The sequence below is a fragment of the Lissotriton helveticus genome, chromosome 4_1 (genome assembly GCF_964261635.1).
Source record: "Lissotriton helveticus chromosome 4_1, aLisHel1.1, whole genome shotgun sequence".
In the NCBI taxonomy this organism is placed as follows: domain Eukaryota; kingdom Metazoa; phylum Chordata; class Amphibia; order Caudata; family Salamandridae; genus Lissotriton; species Lissotriton helveticus.
In genome coordinates this window covers 419,013,083-419,039,146 of record NC_136063.1, presented here as the reverse complement: position 1 = coordinate 419,039,146, position 26,064 = coordinate 419,013,083, and the positions used below count along the sequence as shown (strand labels likewise).

At 44.4% G+C, this 26,064-nt stretch overlaps 1 protein-coding gene across 4 annotated transcripts in view; it reads left to right on the top strand.

The window, feature by feature from the left end:
* The window catches only part of VPS13B (vacuolar protein sorting 13 homolog B), a 3,181,000-nt gene that overhangs the window by 3,030,973 nt on the left and 123,963 nt on the right, over window positions 1–26,064 (top strand). For all 4 annotated transcript variants that reach the window (XM_078686964.1, XM_078686965.1, XM_078686963.1 and 1 more), the window contains exons 50-54: window positions 1,477–1,665; window positions 9,968–10,114; window positions 13,464–13,747; window positions 15,815–15,942; window positions 22,068–22,267. In XM_078686964.1, the coding sequence (XP_078543090.1) occupies window positions 1,477–1,665; window positions 9,968–10,114; window positions 13,464–13,747; window positions 15,815–15,942; window positions 22,068–22,267 (948 nt within the window). The remainder of the gene's footprint in view (window positions 1–1,476; window positions 1,666–9,967; window positions 10,115–13,463; window positions 13,748–15,814; window positions 15,943–22,067; window positions 22,268–26,064) is intronic.

The window sequence follows — 26,064 nt, the reverse complement described above, 5'->3', positions numbered from 1 at the left end:
ATTCCTTTTGTTTACGATATCCCGATTGAGCCAGCATTGCAGCCAAAAGATCAGGGGGCGCATTGTCACAAGGTCACACAGATAAGGGACCCCCAATTCAACTTTCACTTGTTCGGTAGGATATGTGAAATATGCTGATGTTCATTTCTTCTTTGCAGAGTGCTTTCACTTTTATTATTATTAAAATGCCAATGCCTCCATATCAGTTACTATAAAGTAGTTCAGTTTCACGTCTATTGCCCTATTTATTACATATCACGTGTATTATTGCTTTTCCTGCGTTCTCTTTTCTTAAATGGATTGCTGACATTGCTCCACAACTGTGAATAGTTGTAGTCAAGCATCCACCCTTTAAAAAAGCCAATTTAACATGGTCCATTTTGCAAAGAAGCTTCAAAATGTGCTACTGTGGGGTTACTCCCGGGCTTAGACAAATATCCAACATTTTTGGAATTAAGAATTTAAAGATTATTCCTGGGAGGAGGTGAGAGACACATTTTAAATGTATCTAGTGCATATGTATATTACTGACTACGTGTAACATAGCAGTCTGTTTGCACTTGCTCACTTTTTGGTTTTCTTTACCTTGGAGAAACACCCTTTCCCTACACTCTCGTCAATTTGTGGATGGTCTCTGCCCTTGTTCCACAGTGCAAATGTTTACTTCTGCCCTTGACGGAAATATATTTGCATCTCTTCTTAGGGTGGCAAATCATCTGCAAAAGATTTGTGAATACAGAGAAAATGTAAGTTTCAGGCTGTTCAGCACTTTTTACAGCAGGCCACACCCTGAAAAGCTGCAAAAACTCTGTTCCTGTTAGATTTACCCTAATTGAAAATGACACCGTACTCGTGTCATTTTATATGTGAATAAATCCACTTGTGAATGTGAATTCATAAATTGCAAACTTGAATTGAAAGGCATGAATGACGCATGTCTATATATCACTTAGATATGCAAATAGCTTTGTGAATCAGACCTATGAATGACATTTGTACAAAGACAATGTGAACTCATCATCGGCTAGCACTGTCAAAGCCTACAATAGCTCTAATGAGAAAAACTGTGTGTTCGAGCATAGTAAAAAAGTTCATATAGCTATGCTACTTGCTAACACACGTACATGAGTGCTCACTGGGCATGGAGGTAAATCGCCTCTCTTTGCACTAAAGTATGGCTCCTAGACAAAGGCCCATCGCCTCAAGCCCATGTGTAACTCACGGACACCCCAACAATGACTCTCTCAGCTGTTCTTCCATGCAGCCCTAGCCAACTGTTTATTTTTGTGGATGTAAATTCTAGGCTGTTTATATGTAAGGTACTGTCCTTGTTTTGCGCCATTCATTCCCAATCATCTTCACCACCTTTCTGTCACCTTTGACGTAATGGACCTTCTTTGTACTACGTAGAGCGCTTCTGGTAGAAATGTCCCATTCAGAAACGATTACAAGCAGATACACATGTTTCTATTTCAGGAAGCCTTCCAGATTGGGATCTACTGGGCTGACACCAATACCGTGCACAAGTCGGTAGCAGTCAAACTAGTTCATAACGTGACCTCTCCCAAATGGAAGGATGGCGATAATGGAGAAGTTGTAACACTGGATGAAGATGGATTGGTTGACGCAGAAATAAAGCTGGGTGCATTCCCAGGTCACCAGAAGGTCAGGATAACTATTGAAGTGTTTGGTGCTGTCTTTGTTTATTTTATTATTGACGTACTTATTTTGTAAGCTTTGTATACCATGTATAAAGCTCAAGAGACATAGAGAGCACTTTACGTAGAACAGCATAATTTTACAGACTTGGGAAACAGTTGTAGGTGATAAAAGCGTATGCTCATATCTGCAACATGTTTACAAAGAGACATGCAAGCAGGCATTGTAGTGTGCGAGGCAGAATGAGTCTGTGGATAGAATACAGATTGGAACCTACGCAGGGAGTGAGGCAAGGACAGAATGACCTCAGCTGAAACCAACTTCCAAACTGTACAGTATGAAGGAAACACTGTTCTGGACAACCAGGGGGCTTAGAGGAGTTACAGAATTAGATATTATTCTTAAGATATTAACCAGCTGGGTTGATATCAGTATCTACAGAGTGGCTCCTCAGGGTGGGCGCAGCTGTAGTGCACTGAAGCTGCAGCTGCTCACGTTGCAGATACTCCTGTTATGTGCTCGCATTGCACCCCCTCCCGCGCCAGATATGACTGATGGGACACCGTTTCATTTTCACTGACGACAAGTGTCCACGGCCCCCTTGGAGTGTGGATGTGTGAGCCCTGCATACAGATTCATGCCTCCATGTGAACCCCGCGGGGAGAAACTGCAGCTAGACAGGTTTGCGGGCTGCACTGCTCTGATACCCCAGGAGCCGGGAGAGGTAGGATCAAGAGGGGGACACGTCGAGGATGACCAGGGAGAAAGCAAGAGAAGAGGCCGCCCTGGGTACACTGTGCAGCGGACAGACGCACCTCCAGAAGCTGATCAAAGCGCTGAATATAAAAATGAAAGAGCAGCAAGGCGAGGTTCTCTTCCAGCCGCTCAGCGGGTACAACTTAAACTAGAGCTGATCTTGAAATTACAAGCCATGAGCGCATTTATGTAACCGAGAACAGCTGTGCTCGCCTCGCCTGTGTCCTCTGACATTAGGAGGCACTCGGGAGCGCATAGCATTACCCAGAATAAGCCAGGAATAAATGGCCGCTAATCCGGCATTACTTGGAAGCGTTTCGACCTCGAGTAATTGCGGCAGTTTAAGAAACCCAACAGAATATCGATTTCCTCCGTAATGGTATTAACAGTTTCCCTTCAACGAGGACAATCTGCAAATAGATCATATATCTTTAAGACCGAAATGTAAAGGTGAAATTGACGCATGGGATGGGGAGCAACAGCAAGAGCAGCCTCACTTGCACAACTTTTTTAGAAATATTTAAAATAGCCGGAAACACCCTATGTATGGATAGACAAACCTTTTTGCAACCGAGTCAAAATGTTTGTATATTGGCACCGATTATTGCGTGGCAGAAGAATTATGTGAGCCAAAATGCTAAGTAGCGAGCCAAAAATACAACATTTCTGTTGCTAAGTATGTTTAGGAAAAAAATTAAAATGTTATTTTTGTGCTCACAATTCAATATGTAGACTGTTCTTAAGCCTGTGAAGTTGAGCCAGCAGCAGGTTACATACTGCCACGATGGGGTATATCATACTCGATTCGATTAGCTTTATTCGATTTAAAAAAAAGAAAATCATAAAAGCGACACCAATACAGAAGAATACATCAACACATTAATACATTTCACTTCATAAAAAGATTAAATGAACTTAAAGATAAATTAAATTAATAAGATGAATCAGCTAATCAATATACAAAAACAATCAAAATAAAAAATCAAGGTACCGAATGCCGCATGCACAAGTTAAAAAACAGGAGAAGACTGGCCACACAATACGAGACCCCTTATTGCCATCAGGAAATTACTCCATATTATCCGACATTATGATGGGACATATAGTGTTCTGGGGTAAAAGTCACTTAGAGACCAAACTGATATGGGACCATCCCCTATTTGTGGCTGCCGGGATTGGAGGTATGGTACGACATATTTATGTTTAAACTTCACTAGTGCCAAATCGCCCGTGATGTTTTTTGTGAGAGGACCCAACCAGCCCACCCTTCGGACACTTAATATGGTCCCGTCTAAATAGGAGGGCAGGGGTCTATTTTTGGTGAGCCAATACACAACCTTATTCCTTAGGTCCTGCTGTCTCTCAAGTTTCCCCTTAGGAAGTTCCGGTATTCCTGAGAGAACACTCACAATGGGAACTGCCTCAGGTGGCAAGTGTAAGTGGTTAGTTTTGTGGGGAAAAGTGTCTTGATTAGACTTGTCTTTACTCCGCCCCGCCCTAAGGTGCGAAGATTGTGATGGCCTAGCGGCTTTAGCAGCTTTTGGGGTATTTATATCTTTCATATGTCGGGCGAGTGGTGGTATACTGGGGGGCGTGCTTTGTGTGGTAGAAATTGGCGTATCTCTAGGGACTAGATGCTGTGATAGTACGGGTCCTGCCATAGATTTAGTAACTAGAGAATTGGTATCATACTCAATTTATCAACCGTAGAAGGGTAAAAGTCTCTATGGGCCCTGCCAAGATTTGAACGTGTGATAGATGAGCGTTTAATTAGCTAGGACATCTCACAATATTTTGAACTATTACAAAGTGAATGCACGCGCGTACGTATTTTAATTGCATGACGGACACAGTGAGACCTAAGGAGTGAAAGCTTCGAAGTCCCTTGTTTCGTTGATTATGTGTGTGGTTATTAACGCTGTGTGTGAGTGTTCGGGGGGGGGGGCATGTTGACGTGCTTCATTACCATGGGTCCAGCTCCAGAGTATCTGAAGTCCCCTGAACTTCAGATCAAATATTCATAGTACTGTCTGGTTACTTACTGGTAATATTCATTACTCCGAGTCGTTGACCTCCTCGTCACAGTCCAAACCACATGGGCATAGCTCCTCCCCCGAGAACTTCCAAGCAAAACCCTTAGCCCATCCCTTCCCTCCAGGCCACACCCACATCCTGTGGCATATAGCCTATGACCCCCTATCCCCATCCTGTACCCCCAAGCACAAGAAGCTGAACAGGGAGGGAGGTATGGGAACCAGTACTGTGACAGGGAGGTCTACGACTCGGAGTAATGTATATTATCGGTAAGTAATCGGACATTACCTTCTAGTCAGACCTCCCTGTCACAGTCCAAACCACATGAGCAGATACCAAAGCAAGAATCGGCTTTACACAGTAGCAAAACAGACTTTATTAGCACAAGCAGAAAATCACACCACCGGAGCACAACGTAACACTGCGTCCCCAAACCCAGCAGACTCAGTCCCACCCACCACCAAACTATAATGGGACATAAAGGTGTGAGGAGAACTCCAAGTAGCAGCCTGCAGATCTCGGCCATGGAAGCCCCCTAAAAACAAGCCCAGAAAGCAGCCACCCCAAGTCGATCTCCCCTGAACCAACCCAGGCATCAACACACCACCGACTGAGAGTAGCCCCAGAAGGCTTCAGACCTTGACCAGCCAGCCCAAAGGTCAGAAAAAGTGAATCCACCTTCTGAAAAGGTTTAGTATGCAGCAAGTACACCTCCAGAGCCCACGAACATCCAAACAGTGCAGCCGCACCTCAACCTCTGAAAGAGGATCCAGACAGAATACAGGTAAAACCAGATCCTACGAACATTGAAGCAAGCAAGGAAGGTACCTTGGGAACAAAGGAGGGAGCAGACCTCAGAGCAATCTGATCCGGAAAAAAACTCAAAAAGGGCACTAAACAAAGCAAGGGGCCTAACTCCAATCCTCCGAGCCGAGGTAATAGCGACAAGGAAAAGCACCTTGAACGTCAAAAACCGCAAAGACACCTCACTCAGAGGCTCAAAAGGAGCCCCTTGCAAGGCCCTCGAAACCAAAGGAAGATCCAAACTAGGATCAAACAACTCCTCAACAAATGGGACACCTAGGGAACCACAGGCTCACAGTCCGAACTCCTAAAGGCCCTAACTGCCGCCCACTAAGCCCTCAAGGAGGAGACAGCCAGCCCCAAGTCTAATCCATCCATCAGGAAATCCAAGATATGCACAGGATCCACCTCTAACGCAGCCCAACCCCGAGCCGTACACCAACCCACAAATGACACCCAATGTCTAGCATAGGACTTGAAAGTCGAAGGGCGCCTGGACCGCTGAATAAACTCAGCCACAGAAGAACAACACCCCAAAGCCACCAGATTTAGCCTCTTAACAGCCAACCCGCCAGCTGCAGGAGGACCAGACAATCCCGGGACACAGGGGGAAAGGACAGGGGACAAGGAAACCCGGCAACCGCCAGCAAGGACCCACCGCCAACTTCAACAATAGAAGGAACCAAGGCCTCCTGGATCAATCCGGAGCCACCAGGACAACCAAGGCCCGATCCAACCTGACCTTCAGCAGGACCTGTGGAATTAGAATAATTGGGGGGAAAGGCATACATCAGGTTCCCCTCTTCTGCTGCTTTTTTAATCAAGGCCTCCAATGGCTCCCCAAACAGTTTTTAGCCTGTGAAAGGAAGCTTCATCACGGCAGCCTTCTGAGCTGCCTCCGCCTTCCAAGGCTTAAGCCACAACTGTCTCCTAGAAGCCACTGAGGCCCAGCAGCCGCACTAAGGAAATCGAAGTATAAATCAGCCAGGAAGCGCAACTGTTGCTCTAACATTGACAAAGATTCAGAGGGATTCTCATCCTGTAAGAGCTGCTCAAAAATACCCTGACAGTCTTTCAGAAGCGACAGAACCAGGTAGTTAGTGTAAACCACAGACCAAACTGCAAGATTGGAGGCAGCAAATGACCGTTTCAAAGCTCCTTCAACACATTTGTCCCCAGGATCAGAGGGAACCGCATCCTCGGACACCACCTGGCTCTGCGACGCCATACCAGCCAGCAGGGAATCCACCTTCACCACAGATGGAAATTCCTTAACAAACCCCTGTAAAGGATACCTCTGAGCCAGAAACTGAGGAAAGGTATGTTGGTCAATATCCTTTCACTCCCTTCTAGCACATTTCTCACAGATTTATGAATAGGAAGGCACTGAAGGTCGTCCTTCTGGTAATTGGCGAAAAAGTCTTCCGACTCTCCACCCTCCAAGGGACCAGGGAACCCCAAATTGTCCCGAACATGTTGCAGAGCACTGTGAAGGTCTGCCCCCTGGACAAAACGACCCTTCACCTTCTCATCTGACTCCACGTCCGGATCAACATCTGCCGAGGCATCCAACTTCTGCCGCTTAGTCACCTTGGGCTCTCGAACCATAAAGGTCGCAGTCACTGCGGCTTCAATCCTCTTCTGCACATCAGCCAGGGAAGGAGCAGTGGAAGACCCAGCAACCACCACCTCCTCCTCACATCTGAGCTCACTCACGTCTGAACTTCTACCCTCCATGATGTAACTGGATATCAGAGTAGCTACACCCACATAAATACCCCTGACCAATCAACTAAGACCCCCATGGGCCAATCAGTGACCGCCAGCAAGACTCACAGAAAGCCAAAGCTGCCCCAACTTACCTCCCCTCACTTCCCGTGTGTTCCTGCTAAAACAGGGAATTAACCCGGGAGAGAGGAAGCCACAGCAGGCCCTCCGCTACCCCACCAGAACCAGGTAGTCCGGTCCATAAACCTCAATCCCGCTAAAGCAGGGACTTGAAACACACCCAGGCAGGCATGCAGGTATTTCAGCGGCCGCTAATGCAGACCGCTGCACACTTACCCCTCGGAGGCATCAGGCACTCCCCACGGTGAGTCTTGCCCAGAAAAGTTCCAGCAGAAAAAAACAACAGAGTGTTAATTGGGGAGTCATAGGTTATATGCCACAGGATGTGGGTGTGGCCTGGAGGGAAGGGATGGGCTAAGAGTTTTGCTTGGAAGTTATGGGGGGACAAGCTATGCTCATGTGGTTTGGACTGTGAAGGGGAGGTCTGACGAGGAAGTAATGGAGACTTCAGGCTGACAATCAAAAGGATTTTTAGAGACTGTATTGTGTGCATGGAGCTGCGCCCTGAAGAGCTCCTGTGACATACCAGTGCTACATAAAACACTACATTGAATTTAAAAAATGCAGCTGAATGGCTGCGTGTTTCCTGTGATCTTCAGTGAACAAAACCTATGCTTGCAGAACCTGCTTGTGCCTTTATTCAAGCTAAAAAGTCTTTAAAGAAGGGCTATAGAGATCTGTATGGTACACAAGTGATTAAAAGGAGTTTTACCTTTCTAGTTATATATTGAGGAGTTTTGTAGAGCACTAAGTGTTAACCTTCGATCCCTTCAGAGAGCTGAAATCAGCTTTAGTTGTTTCAGGGGTGAAGTGGAGCTGGGTGAGAAGGACAAAAAGCAAAGGCAAGGCAGCCGTATCGGAGCAGCAGGTTGACTGCGTTACATAGGTGTAGCAGTTGCCAGCTATAGTCCTCCCCAGTTTGGCCGGAAAAAAAGTTTTGTAAACCTGCCAGGCTTAAATTGTGGATTTGAGAAAAGTGACAACTCTATTCCACTATGTTTTCTATCTAACATGACTAAAGTCTGGGACGGTATACAACCTTTACAACGCAACTTTTACCACGACCTACCATTACCACGCATTTTTTACAACGCAGGATCCATTACAACGCATACCATTACCACGCATGTATTTACAACGCAGGTACTTTTACAACGCATACCATTACAACGTAAGTATTGGTAAGTATATTATTTTATTAAAAATATTATTTGGGTTTTTTGGTAAAGGAGTATTTTTAGGGTTCAGGGTCAGTTTTGGGTTTTTGGGTAAAGGGGTATTTTTAGGGTTCAGGGTCAGTTTTCAGTTTTTGGGTAAAGGGGTATTTTTAGGGTTTAGGGTCAGTTTTCAGTTTTTCGGGTAAAGGGGTATTTTTAGGGTTTAGGGTCAGTTTTCAGTTTTTGGGTAAAGGGGTATTTTTAGGGTTTAGGGTCAGTTTTCAGTTTTTGGGTAAAGGGATATTTTTAGGGTTTAGGGTCAGTTTTCAGTTTTTGGGTAAAGGGGTATTTTTAGGGTTCAGGGTCAGTTTTCAGTTTTTGGGTAAAGAGCTATTTTTAGGGTTCAGGGTCAGTTTTAAGTTTTTGGGTAAAGGGGTATTTTTAGGGTTCAGGGTCAGTTTTCAGTTTTTGGGTAAAGGGGTATTTTTAGGGTTTAGGGTCAGTTTTCAGTTTTTGGGTAAAGGGGTATTTTTAGGGTTCAGGGTCAGTTTTTAGTTTTTGGGTAAAGGGGTATTTTTAGGGTTCAGGGTCAGTTTTCAGTTTCTGGGTAAAGGGGTATTTTTAGGGTTCAGGGTCAGTTTTTAGTTTTTGGGTAAAGGGGTATTTTTAGGGTTCAGGGTCAGTTTTGGGTTTTTGGGTAAAGGGGTATTTTTAGGGTTCAGGGTCAGTTTTGGGTTTTTGGGTAAAGGGGTATTTTTAGGGTTCAGGGTCAGTTTTGGGTTTTTGGGTAAAAGGGGTATTTTTTGGGTTCAGGGTCAGTTTTGGGTTTTTGGGTAAAAGGGTACAGGGTAAAAATTAAATATAATTAAATTTAAATTACATTAAATTAAATTGATTAAATTAAATTACATTAAATTAAATTAAATTAAATTAAATTAAATTAAATGAATTAAATTAAATTAAATTACATTATATTAATTTTAATTAAATTAAATATTAAAAAATATTATATACTTACCAATACTTACGTTGTAATTGTATGCGTTGTAAAGGTATATGCGTTGTAAATACATGCGTGGTAATGGTATGCGTTGTAATGGATCCTGCGTTGTAAAAAATGCGTGGTAATGGTAGGCGTGGTAAAAGTATGCGTCTGGGACGTATTCTGCATTCACAATTACCTCAGGATGTCTGGGAAAATAAAATATAATGTGTGCTGGACATGTGAAACAGTTAGATTCACTCATCTATGAATGACCGTGGATAAATCATAGTTTACCATGCTTTGCCAATGGGCATAAAAAAAACTGAAATTGACCCCTGTAATCAGACCCTACATGTATGATGATCACCCTAGGAGCCTACACACGGTATATACTTTCAGGGCCAATCTGCGTCTTTGAGAAATATTAGTGCGAGAGAGTCTGGATATAAGTTCTGAAATCAAAAGCACAACAAACAATAACAACAGCATGATGAAGGCACAGAATTATGTGATTAGCAGTTGTCGGATTCAGAAATTGAAAGCAGGGTTGAAATTAAGTGAAGAAGGTTGGCTGATGATGTGAGCGGTAGATTTCATTCAAGAAGGACATGAGCGATAGCTGCAAAAAGATGCCTTGCTTGCATGAGAAAGTCTAGGAATGGATAACACACTTGCTCCACTGTCACTAAAATATGTTTTCCCTTTCGGTGGTGGCCTGCTGAAGTTGTCTCAGTTCTGCATCTCATCCATGGTTCGGTACGGCATTCAGATTTTGCAAATTGAAGACAAGACAACTGTCGTCAACAACACCTCATTTCAGATTTATTACAGCCCGCAGCTTTCTGTCCCAAGACACCAGGGTGGAGATGAGGTAAGACTCTTTTTACATTTATTTTTTGCGTTAGACTGCTGCTAGAATCAGCACACGCCGTTCCTCACCCAAAACAATATGTGGTCTGGTAAATCTGGAAAAAATGTGTAAGGTTTGTAGGCTGTGGAAAGTAGAAAGCTTTATCTTTCAATGTGGCTTGAATTAAAACTGGAGTCCATGTTAAATGTTGCTCTGATCATTAGCGCTGTGCATGCTCCCTACACATTTTACGATTCGTTGTGCCACGGCTCTATATGTTTGCGACTGTATTGTAAAGTGTAGCAGTTCTGTCCACCGGTAGGTTGCGGAGGCACATCTGCCAGACAGGCTATCATATCTGTCGGCCTGGAATCATGCCATATGTCTGTACGCGGGTGTCAGGGTTTGATGTTCAGAAGATTCACCCAACAAAGTGGAAGGCGGATTCGATTTCCCAATAAAGGACTTGAATCAAGGCAGCGCACGTTTTTCAGGAAGCAATGTGTGGTGTTGGACCGCCACTGTTTCCTGTGTACAACGAGGGGCGGACAAAATTGTTTGAATTTGTTCTGCCAGAAGCAAACTTCAGAGACTAACCATCCCCTGACGTCGAAATGTAATCTGTGAAACAAAATGCATTTTGATAATGTTCCAAACACTGTGCAGAGGCAGACCCGATGTTAGATTTGCGTCTACTACTTTAATTCCTAATGCACTGTCCACTACATTGAGGGTTACTATCTAGGTCAGCACAGAACGGCTGTTCAATCTCGCAAACACTTGCATCTGGATGGTGGTAATGGCCTTTTCCATGGTCTTCCAGATTCCTTCTAGGCTTCCTGCTCGCCAGGGCAAGTCACATCCAGGTCTTGAAGAAATTCATTCACATCACCCCCGTCCTCATGGAACTTCACCGGCTCCCTTTGTTGGCCCACACCGTCTTCAAAGCCAGCTGCATCCTTTACAAAGCCATCATGACCTGCACCCCCGCCTTTCTGGCTGACGAGCTCACCTTCTCTGGTCACTCTTTTCACTTCCAAAGACACACTCAGACTGGAGACAAATAAATGTAATAAAAGAGGAAAAACAAGACAACAGTCCTTTTTAGTTCGAGCCTACCAGACAGCACAGCTGCCTGGTTGCAAAAGGCCTATTTTGGGTTTACGATGGCTTACCTGGACTTATAACTTGAGCATTGCTTGGTTTTATTTTCAATGTCATTTACTTGCTTGCTATGTAATGGCTGTGTGTGTTGCATCTTGTCAATCTTGTGTTTATCCCTCCCCTGGAGCATAGCTACTTTACCATCTCTCCGATCGGTTGACCTTTATTCCCTCCAATGCTGACTTTTAGGAAACTATTCTGTTCTTTTAGATGAAGCACTTCATATGAGAGCATGTGTTTTGCAGCTCTTTCCCTTCTGTTTCCTCACCCCACGTCCTGTCTTGTTCTCTATTGCTTGTGTGCTTCTCTCCCCTCACACTATCCACATTGCTCTCACTGGCCTGTGGTCTTCTGTCCCCCCACCTGCGCTTGTGTTTCGCCCTCACCTGTGTGCTTCTCTACCCATCAGCTTTCCATGTTGCTCTCTCTCGCTAGTGTGCTTCTCTCTCCCCACCCAAGTTGCTCGCTCTCTTGCCTGTGGGCTTCTCCTCCCCTACATTCTACATTTCACTCTCTTGCCCTGTGCTTCTTTTCCAACGCTCATCTTGCTCTCTCTCGCCCGTGTGCATCTCCCTGTTGTTCCATCCCTCATGTGCTTCTGCCCCTGCTCTCTGTAATGCTTCCCACTCCCCAACCCACTCTTCTGTTGAAAGACCATAGAAAAAAACAAACGCATTTGAGATACTTTTTTTTATTTACCAATCCATTTCGGATTGGTGAATTAAAAAGAAAAAGGTGCCCACAACATTTTGCAGGGACATGCATGGACTCGCCTACAAAATGATGCTGCAGCAGTGTGCCTTTTGTTTTTTTCTTCTTTTTTCTTTAGCCATGCTACACAGCATTGGTTATGCTGTACAGCATCGCCAAAAAACATAGTCAAAGCCAATAGATCACAAAGGCAAGCCCTATAGGTTTTGCCAATGCTTGTTCATCCATGCACCCACCTGGATCTGGAACAGCATTCCCGTATTCATCAGACCGGCCCAACTCTTCTTCCAGTTTTGAAAGAGTTAAAGAACTCTTTATCAAGATATACTAAAAGTTGTACGTTGACTATGTCTTTGACACTGTACTGTTCCCCACTGCCTTTGGCGAGGTTCATGATATACAGATCCCTCGCGCATATTTTTAGTTCTTGCATGCCATTCCCGTGTTACAACAAAAAATGCATCAGCAGTCCTTTAATCTCTAAAACGTTCTACTTATAATATAGTTTATCTTTGATAGATACAAAAACAAAACAGTCTCACCAGTAATGCTGGCATCTACACTTTTGATTTTGTCGTACGGGAGTTGGATCAACCATTGTTTGTATTCTTTCCATCCAGAATACATTGTCCCATAGATGCCTAGTGCGAGAGCTAAACTGGAAAGCATTTGGGTTGTGGTTATGAGAGAGAGCAATAAAATAGGTGTACAGTTTTGTGCACAGAGTTGCATTGTGAAGTGTTTTATTGGTGCATGCAGTCATTCACAATTGCACATCTTGTGGTCTGACTGTTGCCTCCGCCTTTCCCCCCAGAATGTTTCACGTTTTAAAAATATTATAAAGCCTACTTCTACACTGTATTTTAACCCTAATAGTAGCACTGTCTGTAAGACTTCATCTCCTCGAATTTAATAAATGTGAGCGTTGTAAGCTCAAGAGCCCACTGCTGGCGCTGCTGAATGCCAGGTTTGCTGAATACTAAAGCTGCCTTTCCTGGATTCCACCTCGTGCCTCTTTTTTCAACCACACTACACGTCCTGTATCTTTATCTTTTTGTCGGGTTCCTTTTTATCCCTTCCTTCTTCCTTTGTTATTCTGTCGTTCTCTCTCTTCTCCTTCCTTGCTTTTTCCTATTCACTCTGTGGTTGTGTGTAAAAGTCTGATGATAAAAAGTAGGTTCTGGTGCTCAAAAATGAGTGATTTGCCAACCACCTGCACAAGTAAGGAATCTCTATCCTTGGAATGGGTATCGGTAGGACCATCTAATGGGGTGCAGTTATTTTGCTGGTGTTTTCTCAGTATTGATCTGGGCTTTTCAGTTGAAGTAATGTTGGGCCGTGATCTCTGGCAGCCATTACAAAGTGACACAGGTTGCTGAGCAGCTTCACAAACCCACTTCAGGAATGAAATGAAAGTTGAACGTATCTAACATTAGTCTTTTTCAAATGGTAGTGCTCTCATATTTCATGTATTTTCCATCCGTTTCCCTTGAAGTACCTGCATGTACCAGGCAGTGCTGTTTTTGGCATCGGCCCGGATGGGCAGCAGCAAACCATGCAGTCCAGCTCCGTGCCTTGCTGGGACTTGATGTCCGACCCCAACCAGCCGCCGTCGGAAGGACCCCCACTCCCGAAGCGCATCCTGCTCAGCCTGTGCCCCGACGTGGCCGTGGAGCGCGCGGAGTGCTGGAGCCTGCCCGCCATCATTAGACCGGATGTGCCCAGGCAGAGCGTGGCCGTGCCCTTCCGGGACTGCGGAGACAGCGGGCTGTGCACCAGGTACGTGCGGGCGACCCCCTTCCTTTGCAGCATACTGAGATGGGATTAATAATGCATAATGGAAACGAGTCAAGCGTCGCACATGGGCAGCATATGTCAATACATGCATCATGGGGCGAAAACCCCCGCTTTGATATTGGAAACACTTGTGCGAAATATGGCTGAAGGTTATGAGTGATCATGTAAAGCCTGTGATATGTTACTGTTGCCCCGCCCGCTCTACTGCACGCACAGCAACATAAAGGAAAGGGCCCGTATGTCAGTCAATGCACGTGAAATGAAGGAGGCAGAGTTTAGGGTTAAATTAACACTGCTAAAAAGAAGGAGCGCGGCCTACTGCAATGGCTTTGATGTCCGCCAGCGAGTCTTATATGCGACCCCCCACAATCCCTTTATTCTAGGAGCGCTGTCAGAGGAGGCCTCAGTCCCCACACCCGTCCTTTCATGTTTAAAGTTCCAAGTTATCTTTCTGTATAAAGTGTGCTGCGCGAGGGGCCCAATTCACAAAGATTTGTGTTGCACAATACAAACAAAGCTGCCCGCTGGATCACGATTGGTGCCAGTTTACCTTCCCAACGTGCATTCACAAATGCACCCAGCCTGAAAACAAAATTATGTTTACTGTCAAAAGTAGGTAGGTGCAACTGCAAGTGTACCTCTGGTGTGGGACTAGGGAGCGAACAAACTCATATTAAACTCAAATTAAAAGAGGAAAGGGATTCCCCACAGGATACTATTTTCACTGCAGAGAAAAACAGTTACATGCAAAAATGCACTTTTCGCCCCCACATTTTACCATGTGCAATTCTAGTGGAAATTTTGCATTTGTAAAATTTACTGTACGCATAAGTTTCCAGTGGTACTGTGGGGATTGTTAGTAAAAGCCATGAAAGTCGAAAAATTCCTCAAAATGTATATGTATTTCTAAAACAGCATGTTTCTCTTTTTTAACCTCGACTCTTGTGACTTAGGAGGACACTGCAAAGGGGCACATGCATCACTACATTCACAGTCATGAACTCGCAGAAACAAGCAGGCCTACCGGTGTATTCCCATTTTTGCTAGCAGTAAAGTCTGTGAAATTTTACATTTCAAATGTGCCACAAAATCTCACAAAGGCCACTAAAAAGTCTCACATACAATATTTTATGCACCTGGCACTGATTTCAGTTACTGGTAATCACAAAAGAGCCGCTCCCAGTGGGTTGTAGCTAGTGCTAGTGCTAATTAGTGAGTGCTGGCATCTCACAAAAAGTGAAAGACTGATCTCACACACCACCTGGTGTCATGCTTCATCATTGCCCAGTCCTCACCCTCTAAAAACTTGGTTTGATAGAGGGGGCATACACCTGACGACAGGGATGCACTTCTAAACTAAGTGGGGTCCCTAAGACAAATAGTGAGGATAAAAAGCCATTATAGATGTCAAATTAAGTTTTAATAGTGCTGGCATCTATATGGTGATTAAAATAAGTGATCGGTGTGTGTGGTGGGGATATTATTGTCCCCTACCGATATCAATGAGGTCGACAGGTTTCTGCCAGTGGCCCAGTGGGTGGTACACCGGGGAGCGGAGGAGCACAGACATAGGCGCAGAGGCAGGGACCGCGCCTTGGGAGACCCAAGGGGTCTCCTGCCCTCACCCTCCCATGGGGCACATTATGTCCCACCGTAGGGCTTTAGATACAGGCCAGACCGCGGTGGAGAGTGAACTTTGTCACCCCACCCAGTGGAAATCCTCTAACCAGAGCGTGGTAAGAGTGGAGCCCGCATTTGATTTTCCTGTTTAGGTCCTGATGAATGCCACGGACCCTATTGGGCCACTGGCAGAAACATGTCGACCTCAGGATTTGGGCACAGGCGTAGCCATATATAAGCTGTAGCTTCACAAGTGCTTTTCTATGTAGCATGTGGTTTTTTGCTGCAAAAAGTGTTTTGGTCTTATTTTCAACTAGGAACCCTGTAGGATCAGGCATACAAATTTACTGTGAAAATGTCTATTGCAATTTTATTATAACACATTATTGAATTGTAATTTAACCATTAAGTCATTTTTTCTATTTACAGAGCTCTGGCACTTACATATCAGGAGCATCTTGGAGTGATATATTTAACACTTACAGAAGACCCGAGTCCTCGAATCATTATTCACAATAGATGTTCAGTCACACTGCTCCTGAAAGAAAACATCAGAGGTATGGATTTTTATTGATAAGACGTAAGGACGTAAGAACCATAAAAGCAATGTCCCTGTTCAAGGTTTATGTTTTATTTGTCTTCATCAGAAAGCTTTGTGAGATAATTTTAACTCTGCAACTGTGAGCAGTATGCTTGGATCCTTTTTATTTAGTATTTTTTAAATTGTACAGTGACACTACCTTTTTATGCTGAGTAACCCCATGCAGGTTTACCAGTGGAAGTCTGCAGGAAAAGTGGAAATAGCCCAGATATGTCTGACTTTCAACCTTTTAACCCGTTAACCGCGGCGTTACCGCCGCGGTGCGGGTGTTCTCTTGCACAGGCGGGGCCGCGTCGGCCGTTGGACGTGCGCAGCACTACGAAGATAGTGCTCGGGACGGCCAGGAAAGGGGTTAAAGCTCTCAGCACATTTTGTAGTGGTGCCACTATCTTGAACGGATTCACTCTAAACCAAGCAAAGAAACATCCATAAGTTAAATTCTAGTTCCATGCCAAGTTTGGTTAATTTCATGAAGGGTTTTTTTTTCTGTGGTGGAGAGTAAAGATTCCTGTTGGTGTTAAAATGGGAACCACTACTTTTCTGGCCACCCTATTAACCGCATGCGTGCGGGCGGAATTCCGCCCGTACGCTGGGTTTTGCGAAACCGCACTTTACGTGACGAGCTGGGCTCGTCATGAGCGTGCGAGGAGGCTACGCCATGACGAGCCCAGCTCGTCATGAGCGTCGAAGGGGTTAAGTGTTCTCTCCTGACGGATTTGTATGAAACTCAAAATATCAAGAAGAAGCTAAACACCGTAAGTGTCTTTCAAGTGCTTTGCGGAGCCATAAAGCTGGGCAAAAGTTATTTGCAAATAAATGATTTCTGGTTGATACTTAGTTCTGACCACAGATTCCTCACCTTCGAATACTTCCCAGACGCAGACTGGATCTGGGAATCTTTCCAGCAGTGCTCCCACATGCTGATAGGTGGCGCCATGCGCCTCACTCTTGCACCGTACCGCCCAGAAAGGTACAGAGCACAGCCGTATTTAATCATCACCCCTGTGCGCTTGTGTGAGTTCTGTGCTTTCCGAAACTCGCCATCCACACCCACCTACCTGCATGGAGGATTAAGCAGCAACGGTTTACTGCGTTTGATCTGCAGCACACAACAGCCAACGTCATCCTTGCTGTCAGGTGCCCTTCCACAAAGTCCATTTACGAATTTACATATTTGTGGCCTGGTGTGGCGCCCGCAAGACAGACCTATTACAAGCCAAACTGTTGCATGTGTTATTGTTTGTTTTGTCTTTAGTCCAGCAAGTATTCTCTACTAAATGTTATCTGTTGGCCGATTTGACATTTTAGTTAGCCAGGCCAACTGTCCTTGTTTATATCACCTATTGTGATGCAGTTTATTGAAGGTTTCACTGAAGTTGCACCCCCATATCCATGGCACTGGGAAAGTAGTCCTTATTCAAGGTTTCAATAGTTTGGATCCAGTTCAATAAAACAAATATATTCCGTTTGTTTCGATGCTGTTTAATATTATTGGAACATCACAATATTTTTAACTTCAGTTCCCAGAATGCATTATTTCTGGTAAATTAGCTTCACAAAGCCCTACATTTCTCAATCCCAATGCTTTTCGGCCTGAGCCTTCATCGCATTTGTAGTTTGAAAGAACTAATCTGAGCACGACGATTCTGATGACGTTCTCCGCGGTGAGGTTAACCGTGGTTAGTCTTCTGTTGGTAGGACAAGTTTTGTGCAGATCCATTAGAGGGGGGGATAAAAAATGGGGGGAATATGTTCAAACCATGATAAATGTCTGCAAAGTTTCACGTGGATTTATCAAGTGATGCCAACGTTATTAAAACATTAACTCTACTTCGACCCCCACAATGTAATTCTGCCCCGTTGTCGAATCTGCACAATTTTGAATATAACTAGAGTAAGTTAAGTTTAATGTGCATCTCCTAGATTTTGAGCAAATTCGTCACACAGCACTAGCATTTTATGTAAATCAAAAATACACCTTTCCAACTGTCAAGATATCTATAATTTAAACTATTCATGTCCAGACTAAAATAATTTGTAAATGCAAATTACTCAAATACTGAACGATGTTACACAAACAAAAGTAAAGCTACTTCCTTGACGACAGTACTACTTTCATGCCATATTAGGTGTAATTTCATTCAGTCGTTTTTCTGTATCTAGTAGGAAAAGATCCTTTGGCAGCTGAAATGGAAAACGTCCCTTTATTGACCCTCTTCCCCCTTTTTTGACTCCCGCTTTATGGATCTGCAGAAAACTTGCCATGGTGAACCGAAAGTGGATTAACTTTTTTTTATTGGATAGTTGTGTGCAGATCCATCCAACAATGCCAAAATTATTAAGAAAACAAACAAAATACATTTTTGTGGGAACCCTAAACCTAACCATAACTAACAGGCACTAATGCCACCTCTGTAATGTATAATGTGATAGGTTTTTTAAACACTAATGAAGTTTATTAATAGTTAACATTATTAAAATACCAATGCCATACAATTCAATGTGTTTGGAATGCAATGTTTCCAGTTCAATTTTTCATATTTAAATACTTATAATTTGTCTATTTTTTTTTACTCCAAACATTTATGGACTCAAATTGGGAAATTTTCTAGCAAATGGAAGAAAGAGTGTAACGCCATAACTATGTTTTCTTTCTTTGGCTCTCTTAGTCTCAAATATGTCCCTATTTTGTACTCTATCACCATGTTCCTATTTTATCCTGCCTTACCGTTCCTATCGTATTTGCTTTTCCCCTTATCTTCTACATTTATCTCCAAGTCATATTATGCCTCAAGCCCTTAACAAATGTCAACAACAGTCTGTTCCTAGAAGTAGGAAATCTGAGGGTGTGAGACTACGAGGACTGGTTATTTTCCTGCTAGAGTAAAAACATTTTGCTCTGTACTTCTTCAGACGAATAGTGACATCCATTTAATCCAACTAATCTGAGTGTACTAGTGCTGTTTTTGAGCCTATTCATTTGTTTTTTTATTTTTGTTAAATATGTTTTAAGATTTTCTTAACATCACATGGCAGTATTATTGTTCATAGTGGGACATGTAAGCAATGTTAATCATTCGAATATAACATAACCTAAATGACATCCTGTGTACATGACATCGGATCCACAGACTAACAGATAAAAGAAATAAGTGAAACAAGCAAATATAACAACCAAAAACGGTTGTAACTGTGGGAGGCTGGTGCAGGTGAGTCATTAAGGGATGTGTAAAGTGTGGTGATAGCATGTCACATGCCATCTTGGGAAATGTTAGAAATGGGGTTTCTGGTTAGCAGAGGTATGCACCCTGTCCAAGCAGGAAGCACCACTCTAGTCAGGGTAAGCTGGATATACACTAAAATATACGTTGTGTCACCCTCTGGTAGCTTGGCACAGAGCAGTCAGGCTTATCTAAAGAGGCAATGTGTAAAGCAATTGTGCAACATACACACACAGTAACACAATAAATACACCTTATAAATACTCCACACATAGTTAGAAAAATAGATTATATTTTTATGAGTAAAACAAGACCAAAATGACAAACATCCAATAAGTAGAACCAGAGGTATGCATTTTTTAAGATTAAGGGCCTGGTTTAGATCTTGGCGGACGGGTTACTCCATCACAATGGTGATGGATATTTCGCCCGGTGAAATATAAATCCCATAGGATATAATGGAATTTATATTTCGGCAGATGGGCTATCCGTCACCGTTGTGACGGAGTAACCCTCCACCGAGATGTAAATCAGGTACTAAATCAAAATATAGTAATTAGAGTCATAAAGCGCCAACCGGGAACATTTGGTCTCGCTAGACCAGGTTAAATCCAAAGTTCAGGGCGACCGCAATGGAGGGCAGGCTGGCCACAGGATTCGCGCACTTCAAACTGAAAAAGTACCTTGGATGGAGGAAGCGTCAACGGCAAGGACCCGATGCGAGGAGCAGAGGAGGCAATGCATCGTCGTAGATCCTGTGGTTGCAGGCAATGTGTCTGTTCCAATCAGTCAGTGAAGCCTCGTCGACAAACCTCTCGGCGATGCGTCATCGTCAAGGCGTCGAAGGGCAATGCGTCGGGTCGGATTGGCCCAAAGTCGTTAATGCGTGGAAACTGCTGGGTCAGTACAGAAACAAGCATTTCTAATGGCCCAGGGCTGGATTGGCACCACTTGGCAAGGCAGGACTCCCAGATGGCAGAGTCCATGTGCTGTTGCAAGATTTGTAGGAAGTCTTTGATGGCCTTGAGACTTCACAACAGGGGGCAGGCTGGCAAGCTCTTGGAGTCACTCTAGGTTCAAGTGTGATGATTCCAGTCCTTTTCCCCAGCAGAGCAGAAGGTAGCAAGCAGCTGGCAACAGGCAGCACAATGGAGCATAAAAGCAGTTTTTCCATAGCAGTAGCAGTCCAGCAGAGTGGCAGTCCTGGTAGCAGTACAGTGGTCCTTCATCGTGACTGGGTTCTTCACAGGTCCAGTAGTGTACTGTCTTGATAGGGTTAGGGACCCAGTATGTATATGTAGCCAGTTGTACATTTGAAGTGGGGGGTGGGGGGGGGTGACTTCAAAGAAGGGTCTTTGAAGCGCGCAGAGGTCCCTTCTTCCCAGCCCTGGCTCCAGACTATCAATAGGGGATAATCAGCCGGGAAACACAACCCTGCCTGTTCAGGTATACGTGTCAGCTCCCCCCTCCCTTCCTGCTCAGGAAGAGCCATCGGAATGCAGATGAGTACTCAGACACACCTAATCTTCCTGTCTTTGTGGCTGTCATCCTAGATGTGTAACAGAGACAGGCTGCAGGCACACAGAGCAGTAAGAGCAAATAAATGCCCACTTTCTAAAAGATGGTTAAACAAAAAGGGGGTTCTGTTGGCTAACCCAAAACGTGCGATCTCCTTCTACCTAGATCGCACACGCCAGTTCCGGGTGGACGACCAGCTCTTTGTTGATTACGTGGGTGCGAAGAAGGGGCGGGCGGTGCACAAATGGACCATCTCTCGATGGGTCGTGTTGTGCATCAAGGTCTGCTACTCCTTGGCTAAAAAGGAGCCCCCTGTTGGGCTAAGGGCCCATTCCACTCGCGCCACGGAGGCTACTACTGCCCTGGGTCGGAAAGTCCCCTTGCAGTACATTTGTCAGGCAGCTACGTGGGCCTCGCTGCACACGTTTGCTAGACACTACTGCCTGGACAGCCTAGTCCGGAGAGATGGCTTTTTTGGCCGTTCCGTTCTCCAGGACTTTCTGGTGTGATCTTGGTCCGCAGACCCACCACCGGGGTTGGTGTTGCTGGGGTATCTATTCTAAGGTAAGGAATCTAACACTAACCTGTTTCTTTCAGATGCACAAGTTACTTACCTTTGGTAAAGATATATCTGTAAGAAACAGTAGTTAGTGTTAGATTCCTTACCGCCCCACCCATCCTCCCCGTTTGCGGACCGATATCTAGGGTTAAGGTATTTCCCTTTGAGGGCCCTAGTTTTATGGCACCAGTGTCGTTCTCTGGCATGGCTCTGCGTTCCTGGCAAGGAAAGCTATGTAGAAGAACTGACGTCAACGCGCGAGGTCGGCGTCTAAGTACTCCGACAACGTCATCCCGGCGACGACGACAGACGCGGAGCCGCAGACGATGCCTACCGACGAGCAGGGTTACTGCCACGCAAAACTTTCCGGATCCAGTCTGACTCCTAGGGATATTCTAAGGTAAGGAATCTAACACTAACCACTGTTTCTTACAGATATATCGTTAGCGAAGGTAAGTAACTTGTGCGTTGGAGGATGAGCATCTTGGATATTGCCACTCGGCCCAGTGGAGACAAGGGTAGCGAGCGCCAAAATTGAGCCTGGTAATTTACTTTTTTATTAGTCTAACATATATAGGACTATATGTGTATTGTGAAGCTAAGTGTAGATGCAGCTTAGCTACCATTCAACTATTCTGTGGAATGTTAGGATGAATGTGTTATGTTTTAGTCTATAATTAAGTAGCAAATATTTGTCAACAAATTAGTAATGTGAAATAATGTTTGGATAACTGAAACCTGTTTTTAAAATTCTATAACTGGCCTTTCTCGTTCTCATTTTAGAGTCTCCAAAGTTCGAAGTTTATAATAGAACGATACCAGCTGAAAGTTCTGTTCATCATGAACTTTACCATCAGGTCTCCTGCTTTCCCGATTGCCGGACCAAAGACTTGCTTCCCAGCATTCTCTTGAAAGTACTTGCTTCAGACGACTCAACAGCTGACTGGAGTGACTATGTCGACATAAATAATCCGGGAACACAGGTATTTGCCATGTTGATCTACACTAGTATGTATCAGCGTGGAGGACCAGATTTCCATATAACCATTGAAAGCTGTGTGCACGTGTAGAAGCTGAGTTGGGTAATCTTTAAAAAACCTTGGTGAGCTGGGGGTAGAGTAGAAAGGAGGGTGCCAGCATTAGCAGCTTCTAACCAAGGGAAGCCCTCGGCAACTTCAGAGGAAAAGGCAAGTAGGTAAGAAATAAGCATCACCTTCATATGGTCTAAGTCCCCTATTTACCTTTTGTACCAGCAGCCCTTGTACGGATGGGGTCACCCTCCCTCCTTCAAGGCAATTAATAAGACCACACCAAATTTACTTTTTGGATTAGGGGGGTGTAACCCCCCGGCCGTATTTATTACAAAATTAAAAAACATGAATTATTCACGTTATGTACAATTACGCAGAAAGTCTGGATACATTGTTAGACAGATGATGTAACGTGGCTAACCTTAAACTCTTAATACACACAACACTCCTACCGTAAATCTAACAATGCATATATTTTCTTTCTGTGTGTCCCCTCTAGAGCCTACGGCAAGGTCAATGACTGGCAGCCCCTAGATCCCAGTAGACTACGAATTACTCCGCCGTAGTAGGCTTGCGCAAGGGATACAGCTTATCAGACGGATATTCTCCCCCGGCCTCCCTACACCATGTGCCTTAAACTCGATAAACGGGGGCTGCAATATTCTGCATACTTGCGCCCTAATACGCATGCGCGTTCAAGGGTGGTCACAGGCCCACTGGGAAGAGTGTCTCCCCCGGCCCCCGCACCCTGACAGCCTACCTACCAGCTATCATTGCCCCTGGAGTTACATGGTTCTGACCGCTAAGGACCGAAGACTATGTTTACCAATCATGACCTTACCGCCTGACTGGAGACACAACTAAATACGACATTATTGCTTGAGACCAAATGTCATGTACTGAGATTTCAATAAATGTCACACATTTCAACTACCTAACTCTGCATTAAAATCCTGTACTGACACAATTACAAGTATTGACACTTTTATTACAAATTCACCAAATCAACATATTTACATTCAATCTTCTCTCCTGAGATACCTGCTATGAAAGTTAAAAAGAACAAGGCAAATGCATAACCGAGAAACAAATTAAAATTCCTGCCTTAGGGGATGTTGGGTTGGGAAAACAAATTACGGGCCGCTAGTGGCCCGGGTGCTGTGTCTGCGGGGAGCAAAAGAACAAGAGACTGTTCTGCTCCCCGCACCCCCTTATAAGGGGAGGCACGGGTCAGGCCACTCTAAACATGCCATACCCCCAAGAATTAGGCGCCCTTGTGAACCGTAAGCACTAAAGTGCTTCCGGTTCACGCCCTCCCCCTGTACACAGCCTATGGGTACCCTCACGGGCGGTGGGAGTGCTCCCACCTCCTCCCCTCCCCTGGGGACCCATGCGACCGCCATAATGGTGGCGTGCGCTATTCTAGCGCTCGGCCTTGCCCATATGGTCTGGTACTCCCCGAGTACCCTAATTACCTTTTGTACCGCCGCCCTTGTACGGATGGGTTCACCCTCCCTCCTTCAAGGCAATTAATAAGACCACACCAAATTTACTTTTTGGATTAGGGGATGTAACCCCCCCGGCCGTATTTATTACAAAATTAAAAAACATTACTTATTCACATTATGTACAATTACGCAGAAAGTCCGGATACATTGTTAGACAGATGATGTAACGTGGCTAACCTTAAACTCTAATACACACGACACTCCTACCGTAAATCTAACAATGCATATATTTTCTTTCTGCGTGTCCCCTCTAGAGCCTACGGCAAGGTCAATGACTGGCAGCCCCTAGATCCCAGTAGCCTACCAATCACTCCGCCGGAGTAGGCTTGCGCAGGGGGTACAGCTTATCGGACGGATATTCTCCCCCGGCCCCCCCCTACACCCTGTGCCTTAAACTCCATAAAAGGGGGCTGCAATATTCTGCATACTTGCGCCCTGATGCGCGTGCGAGGGTGGCCACAGGCCCACTGGGAAGAGTGTCTCCCTTACTGTGCTTGCGGGGAGCAAAAGAACAAGGCACGGGCCAGGTCGGTCTAAACCGGCCATACCCCCAAGAATTAGGCGCCCTTGTTAACCGGAAGCACTAAAGTGCTTCCGGTTCATGCCCTCCCCCTGTACACAGCCTATGGGCACCCTCACGGGAGGTGGGAGTGCTCCCACCTCCTCCTTGCCCCCGGGGACCAATTGGACCGCCATAATGGTGGCGCACGCTATTCTAGCGCTCGGCCTTGCCCATTTTGTTCTCTGGAAATGGGATGGGGAGCCTTCTGTTCCTTGTATGAAGCTAGAAGTTCTGGTGTGTTAAGTAGCTTTGAATCAGAAAACCTAAACTAGCTCAAGAAGTTATGTCACCAGAAAGTACAATAAATCGGGTGGACATTTATGTAGAAACAAAACCAGAGCTGTTACTCCTTTTCCGTTGGAGACATTGTTTAGATTTCAGTGCTTTCCTTTGAGCATTTCTTTTTTTTCTCTCTTTTATTGTTACTCGCACCTGCCCAATTTAGAACCGTAAGCTTTGTGTTTAAACTAAAGCCTTTTCACTTTCCCCTGTTAAACAGCAATAGAGTTAGATTGTATAATAAGGATCGGGTTGTATTACATATGCCCTGAAATAGTAATCAGACGCTACTACTGCTAGTAAACATTGGAGGGAACTAAGAGGCGCTGTGCTGGTGTGTGGTCAAGACAATGGAGCGGTCCATTGCTGTAGGGTTTGTTACTTGTTCCTGGGAAAAACAGCTTTTGAAGTAACATATTTAGACCACCATGGGTAGTTCTATGAGAGGCAAAACGTTTCAAATATTCAGGGGAAATTTAAACCTAACAGAATTGTGATTCCTCGCAAAATGGGCTACTGATTAAATGCAGTGACAAAGTTACTTTTGATTTGAGAAGGACAAGTCATCCACATGGTGCGCTTCCGTTTAAATGTAAATGTATTAACCTGAAAGGTTCAAAGGGGAAAAGTGTCAGGGCACTTACTGTATCTGTGAAATCTCTTAAACCGGATGCTCATTTTATCTCTAATACTCATTTGCAAGATAAGATGAAGTATGTCATATCCACTCAAGCTAGTTTGCATGCCATATTGAGGTGTACTAATATCATAATGATCTATGAAGATGAGAAGTGATGGCTCGCAAATGTAAAACTGTTTCTTTCTTTTTCTTGGACTTTTCTTTGTTGCTATTTCTTAAAGTTCTTATGCACGTTTTTAATAAATAAATGCTCATCCCTTTTGTAAATACATTGCAGTTGTTTGATAAATAGCAGTACAGTACTCCAAGGTGGATACAAATATGGTCAGTGTAGCAACCAAAACCTTTGTCCATTTCTATGGCCAAATTTTAATGGTATGACTCCTTTCGAAATACAAAGCTTTGGGTGAGTACGCAGATACAGATAGGATTTTTATCAGGACTGCTTTAAGCACTTTGTATGTGAAGTTCATGAGTTGATTTAATGACACAAGTGTTTAACCAGTCGGTAGAGAAAATGACGATAAAGCATGAAATCTTTAGTGTTCATTGATTACAACAGACTCTTCTGAGAAGCACTGCGTAAACTCCAAATATTTAGGACCGGCCAAACTGTTTTTCGCCGCAGATGTCAGAAAATAGTGTTATGTTGCCGAGTAAGATCCCAAAGTCCTTACATCACACAATTTGAACGTGGTAGTAAAAGCAGTCCAGCTATGCTGTGGCCATTGATATTATATTGATATTGCAAAAGTTCCTC